Here is a 7,458-nt window from a genome sequence, read left to right on the forward strand (position 1 = left end):
TTAATCGATTTCTTTCCCATGTGTCTACTAGCGTCTCTTCTGCACCACATTCTTTTAGAATTATCTCGTTACTTACTTTGTCCATTAGGGATTTCCCGCTAAAGTAGATTTGCCAAAATTCGTTCTTATTGAAATAATTTCGAAAATGAAAAGAGTTTAACCTTTTTTTAAGAGGAAAACAAATATGTGCATTTGAATTTCGAACAAGAATATGTTTAAAAAATTAAATTTACTAAATGTTTTCAAAAATGCCGCGAAACCTTCCCACCACCAAAAACCAGACTTCATATGCTCTTCTACGAGCCGGCGTTTTAATTAAGTTAAACAGATCTCAAAGACCTGACACGTAGGTAAAAAATGAACTATCCATAAAAGTCCTAAGTCGAGGGTTGCTGTGCAATGAAACGGACCTGAGTCACCGCTCTTTAACATTGCGCTTTATGGAAGAACTTTTTTTGTCATGTTTTTCTATATTTTAGATGACATGAATAGCACATTGCAACATCTAGTGAAGAAAAGTGCAACTTTAGACTGTAAGTTATCGATGTTCGGTCAATAATTACTATTTTCCCTTATATATTCTCCCTGACGACCGAAAACGTCGCTGTAAATAGAAACGCATTTCTGTTTATAAACCACGTAAGTTTTTGTAATACAAAAATTACGAAAAATGCAAACGGGGCATATTGAAGGAAGTGCTCTAATTATTTTCGTATAAAAATCAACTCGTTGTGACGAAATTTGGCAGAGTAAGAGAGAATGGCAAGAAAAGCGACGAGTATCCTCAAGAGTTAACGTTCATGGCTTGTTGAGTTAGGCCCTTTTGATTCCACAATACCCCTCGACTTAGGCCCCGGCGGAACTTCTGTGGCTCATAAATCTAATAATTTCCAAATAAAAAAGTGTATTTTTGAATACAAACGTGCTTCAGTTAAAGAAAGCATTTTCTAAAATTTATAATTTTAGCCGAAAATGGCGAAATGCCAACGTTTTATCGACGATCTGTAAAATTTGGAAAAGGGCTCATAGGCCCATTTGACTTCTCGAACTTCAGTTATTAGTTGAATAATCACTTCTCGAACAGTGACGGATTTTTTTGCTTTTCAATTAGTCATTTTTAACTAATTCAAGTTTAAAGAGTAGAATTGATTTGAATTCAACACGAATAATTACGCGTTAGTCATCATCACTTACATGGGGTCAGACTGACCCCAACATCAACTTCATACTAAAATTTGAATAGGAGCGCGTTTAAATTAGGAACTGTGCTGCCATTTGGTAAGAGTTTGAGGTCTCTAATATACGCTCAATATGCTACTATTGAGCCTAAGTGCCTATGCTACTTTTGTAGTTGAATAAACAAAATGTTAATAATTTTTTGGAGTCATTCTGACTCCATATAAGTGTAGTGCTCGAGATCCATAAAAATCCAAGATTTTAGTTTAGTGTTTTTTGTACTCAAATAATCATGACAAGTGTAACTATATCGAATATACAAATATGTATTTTTTTCCTAGCCTACAATTTGATATTTTTAACATTTTGAGTCATAATATTATGTCCATCGTTCCAGGGTCCCATGTGTGCAAAGCATCACGATTCATTATGCCTTAACTGTGTAGGCGAAGAGTAAAAATACCATTTTTTCAGTTTCCTAATTTATTATACTGCTCCTTTAGATAACAAATTTTAACCCAATTAGAAACACTTTCATATGAATAAAAATAGATCAAAATATTGAATTTGTTATTTTAAAGGAAATTTAGTTGGTCATAAGAAGCTCAAATAAAAAATTTTATTAACAATTTTTTTTATGCTGAAAATACAATCCACCAATGCAAAAAAGTGCTTTTTTCAAACTCGTGAAACTATTCTCACAATATGAGATACCCCAGGAAATAGCTAATAAAATGCAAAATAAAGTATTATTTTTAATGAGAAACTTCATTCTATGTTTCAGAAGTATAAATTTACTATTTAGATATATTTAGTTTTTGCAGTAGTCATAATAAATAATAAATAAATAATAATAAATAATAATAAATAGGGTTTAAAGAATTCCCTTCCAAGAACTCGACCACCATCGATTTCACAAAAAGTTCGCCTATAATCTTTAGAAGCCCAATGAAAAATGGACTATACCACGAAATTACTCTTTCTTCAAGAGCTACAAGTTAGTGATAGAACCAACGGAGTGGGTCTCTTAGTTTAGCTGATACCCCGCTTTCTCATATTACGAGAATATCTCAAACTCGAGTACTCACATCTACCTCCCACACGATTTTCAAAATAATAATACTTTTTTAATCAGACTTACCTATACGACTTTTTTTATTGATACACGATATTAGCAGAGTACCCAAAACAAATTTTAGCTATGAATAATAAAAATTGTGGACGTTATGAATTTTTAAATGAAAAATTAATTTTTGAATAACTTTTTAATTCTGAAAATTCTTGTATACCTCTCTGAATAATTTTCATTATAAAAAAACAATCAGATTCTAATTTTTATATATTAAATAGCGTCTGTGAATTTTTCCAAGTTGAAACCATGCATACAATCAGTATGACAACGTTTCAAAGTCAGCTAGAGTCAATTTGACCCCATGTAGGTAATATGTAATTTTTCAGAGGTATAAGTGATGAGGGTTAAACGCGACACCTACCACATAATAGACATATAACTCACATTTTGTTGGACAGTGTAATATAGAGAAGTGTGCGATGTTTTAATTGTGCAAAAATTAATAGCTTGCTAAATAATCAAATTCGTTTTTAAAAAATTGAGACACTATAATGTTTTTGATTCGCCGTCTACTTATTGTTACTTTCCTAGAGTTGTTATTCAATCCCTATAGACCTATTATCAGAATTCTTCACTGGAATCGATAGAATAAGAGGAAGTTATTGATATATAAAATAATATTGGATCTAAATAAGTTAAATATTTTTATATTTCAAACTAAGAAATTGTATTGTGAAGATATGAAATTGAAAAAAGGACAATCATTTAGTGAATGATTCGATGTTCAAAAATATCTAAGAATTAATATCTGTTCGAAAAAATTCGAGAAATTTCTTTTCAATACTTAAAACAAGAAGCGATTCAAGTTATGTATATGAAGTCATTCTTTCTTCTAATTATCGTTCAATCTTTTGGTCATTAAGAAGTTATTGGTCTACAGGATAAATATCGATAAAGATAGTTTTTAGCCGGCGGTCATATAGGCTTCAATAAACAACGTAGTAGAGACAAAGTTCAGCTTTCCCTTTTATTTATACTAATGAAATTGTATAATATTTTAATATTTCTTGGGTAAGGTTGCAAACAATTGACAAATGCTATTAAGTAGAGAGTGTTTGCGGTCTGGTGTCGTTCAAAAAATATGTGATGCGTTTAGAGGGAGGGATGTCACCATGATCCTTACGCTAATGTTAAAGTTACATATTCTTACTACAGAAAATGCATAACGTATGCGGGGTGTAGAGGGAGGGGGAGGGTGACAGAAAAGGGCGTTACGTATTTTTGATCGACCCTTCTTGAGTTTTTATTCAAATTAAATGAATTTGTTACTTCTAACATGAAAGTGTTATAACAAAGACATCTGAATGATCAAGAAAATATGGGTCAAATGAATCACCAATGCAGGATGATCATAGAAGAGTGACCTGCATATATCATAAATAAGCGTATCTCCGCAGAGCCCCAGAAAGTTAAGACTCAGTTTAGAATTGCTGAATCTAACAAATGAACAGCAAACAAATTGGTGCTGAAAGAAAGATCAATTTGGCACAAACCTACCTTACAAACACATTCCTGTTTGAAATTCCTGGGAGAGAAACGTCTCGAAGAACTTGTCACACGAGAACTAGATTAGCAACGACATCAACCAAAGTATCAATCAACAACAACATACCTCGAAGGATATGGATGTGATAGCAATAAAATAAATATGAAAATAAAAACGTTGTATACAGCCTATGCAGTGTGTACCAAATATGATACACTAGGTCGCAAAGAAGTAATCACGTGGTTACCGTGACGATAAAAATCCGTCAGGGAGTTTCCTGTGCACCTGAGAAAGAGCATCCCTCCAGCTCCGTTGAGGAAAGAAGCCTCGGAATCCGATCCGCTGGACCTCCTCGTTTCCCTCTTCTTTTCAAAGTCAGGAGCCATTCAAGCAACTATACGCTTCTTTAGCTCACACTCGAGAGCACATTTACGTTTTACAAAAAAAAGTGATTACTATTGTCGTAGTCCACACTTGGAGACACGATGCACACACCGAAAAACACCGATCGGTTCTCGTGATATAAGTTCACTCGATCACACATTCGGCGTTTCTTAGTCAATGCGAAGTGTCCCTCGTGTTCTTCCTCTTCACCATCATCTGCAAGAGTCCAGAGTCGTCGACAATCCATCACGATTTTTCATCCATGGTTAAGAAAAACTTATATAATAACGCACGTATTGTCCTTCTTTCACTATCAATTTGTTCTCGCGACTTTTGCCAGTATACATAAATAACAAAAGCATTAATTAAACGCGATCCTTCAGCAGGGAGAGACAAATTCAAACTGGTGGTTGCGCTTGTCGATTGCATCGCAGATCTCGGCATGAGCCTTCCATAGTGAATAGCAAGTAAACAGCCCCTTCCACTAACCCATCTGCCCCCTTCCTTTCGTTCCTTAACACTCCTCCACCGCCACCTACTCCTCATCATGCTCGCTGCGAGATTCCTCTCTTTACCCCGCCGAGGCCGAAGCGACACAATCCGCTTTACGCACTTGGACACCCGCAACGAAGGTGCCCAATCAGCAGAAGATAATTACAGACAGAGTGTATAACAAAATCATGTATTTGATATGCATGTAGCTATGTACATGCGAGTATCTATAGCCATAGACGTAGCATCGTCATATTTCTCGTTCCTCGCTAATTTTCCAAAATAAGAATCGTGTGAAAGTATAAATATAAAGGCAATTATTGCTCTTGCTGAAGTCTAGCTTTACACTAGCTAGTGTAGGGAATGTTATGAACCCATTGATTCATCATTGATGACCCATCCTTTTTGCTATTGTTTGTATTTTCGTCTTCTGTTCACGTTATACATGCTATCACGGCTAGCATCAATTACGATCGACCAATAGTAAGACTACCTCAACTTTCATACGTATCTCATAAATAAAGTGATCAGAAACTACGAAAGTATGAGAATTTGAAGTTATTCGAAATTTTAGACAATAGACCTTGTCATGTCAATTCGGAAGTTAAGTGATCCGTATACGTGGCCGCATGTCACTTCGTGCGAATTCAAAAAGTCGATCCCTTTCGGTTATACAAGGTAAAAATATGTGCAAATACAGTGAACTTCCACTTATGTCCCCGCGCATCTAGTTCGGGAAGCGGGAAGTTTGAACTGAGTATTTTAATATGATGTCATGGGAATGCAGATCACTTTTTCGAGAAAATATTCTAAACGTGAAAGTAATTCGTAAATGTCATAATAGTAAAATTCTTCAAGTGTAGAATGTACTTTCTCAGTCATGTTCCATTATTTTGTCGATTGATGACCTTTCTGTGTCCCGCAATACAATCAACTGTCCGAAATTTGAGATGAGTACACGATCTGACACACTAATCTCAAAATTTGGATATTTTATTTTGTGACACTGAAAGATCTCTAATGTGCAGAGCCATGTTGGTATTAAAGATCATGTAACCTTCCTGGCGCGGTTTACATTTCCACCAATCGTAGCATGATACATTTGAGAATTCAGACCTTTCTAACTTACTTGTAATTTTAGATTATTTTATCGAACAATTTGTCCGCATTGCTATGTCAAATATATTATACGTATATGAACAGTTGTCAACAACTGTGCTAACCTTCCTGACATTTTCACCCATTCGTCCATGACAGTGAGGTCATGCTGCAATACTCAATATGCCGCGAAATATTTGAGTCTGTTTTTCATTCTATTATATTAATTTTTAGTTGACAAATTGTACTATTTCAAGCGAATAAAAAATCAGTCATGCCAATCAATCGCATGCTAACAGATCGCGACTGCTTTAACTGCGCATATGCCGAAAAGCATTATTATTGATAGTATATATTTATTGATTCAAAATAGACCCGCGCTTTTTGGCACATGTAGAGTTGGAAAATTTTCTTACACTGGGCGTATCGATACACGCCTGCGGCAGCCAATGAACGTTGCTGGATACAAATATACTGACGAATCGCAGTAGAGGTGCAGATCCCTCCACACGGGGACATTCGTGAGCGTATACGTTTTACGGCGGGGGACATAGGTGGAAGTTTACTGTATTTATATTTTAAAACTCATTTTTAATGTGAAGTTCTGCATCTATAAGGAAAAGTTTAATAAAGGTTAATCGAGGGGAACTCAAAAAGAGGAATTAAGGAGATTTGAACACTTCGGGGAGTACCTTATGAACAAAATTTTACAGAATAAAAAAAGTGTTATTGTAATATTTATTTAATTGATAAATTTAACACGCAGAGTACGTACACCTGTCTCCTAACATGTATCAATGGCCGGACGAATATTTGTTTTCTCATAACTAAATTGTTATAATGTTATAAAGTTCAATCAAATAAAAGAGATTGCCATTTTTTTTAAAACTATTTTTGACTATTTACGAATTGTAATAACTTTTTTATTTATGGTGGTTTATTTATGGTGTGTAAAACAGTTAGTATTTGTACAAAAACCGTCAGATAGTTACATATTAAACAAACATAATAGAACATAATAGTAGCATAGTGAAAAAGCGTAGTACCCTAACGGTCTGACTGGTAACTACGTCATATTGCGCAACATTGCGACACGGCCCTGACTGTTTACGTTCGGAGGGACTGCATATGAGTTAAAGGTCGGAACCAAAACAGGATTGCAATCCAGTTTCGACGTATTTATTGCATTTGGCCGCAAGACTAGCTGAAGTTTGTCATGAAAAGAGAAGAGAGACCGGTGCGGAATATGACATGTTTTTTTCATTAAAGTACACCCCATACGTTGCGAAATACTACAATATAAATTCGTATGTAAATAATGTGAACCTTTATGTTTCAATTTCGTAAATAATTAAATATGGTAAAGCAATTAATAACGAATAAAAAATACAAATTGAAAAGCAGTGCCTTTGTCATGCATCGCCTCGGACCACTTTCATTAATTTTAAAATTAAACACTTTAATTATTAATTATTTTTTAATAAAAAAAGTAATTTTACAAGTGATTTTGTGAGGAGTAATATTATTTACAATTTTTTAATGTAAAAATCGTTATGAACTTTAAAATTTTTTGAAAATGACATAAGATTTATACAGTCTGTCAAGTTAAAGCGTGGGTGGCTTTACTCGCAGTCGGTAAGGTGTATCGACATGATTTTTGTGTCAAAATATTAAGAAGAGCTCCCTCTTT

The 7,458-nt window shown here is 34.4% G+C and overlaps 1 protein-coding gene across 3 annotated transcripts in view; it reads right to left on the reverse strand.

The window, feature by feature from the left end:
• The window catches only part of LOC117168378 (nuclear factor of activated T-cells 5), a 246,522-nt gene that overhangs the window by 109,267 nt on the left and 129,797 nt on the right, over positions 1–7,458 (reverse strand). For 2 of the 3 annotated variants that reach the window (XM_033353984.1, XM_033353982.1), the window contains exon 1: positions 4,042–4,204. The exons of the other annotated variant lie outside the window; for it this stretch is intronic. In XM_033353984.1, coding sequence (XP_033209875.1) covers positions 4,042–4,180 — 139 coding nt within the window. In that variant the 5' untranslated portion in view covers positions 4,181–4,204. Of the gene's footprint in view, positions 1–4,041; positions 4,205–7,458 lie in introns of those variants that run through there. 3 annotated transcript variants of the gene reach the window in all.

The sequence above is a fragment of the Belonocnema kinseyi genome, chromosome 2 (assembly GCF_010883055.1).
Source record: "Belonocnema kinseyi isolate 2016_QV_RU_SX_M_011 chromosome 2, B_treatae_v1, whole genome shotgun sequence".
NCBI lineage: Eukaryota > Metazoa > Arthropoda > Insecta > Hymenoptera > Cynipidae > Belonocnema > Belonocnema kinseyi.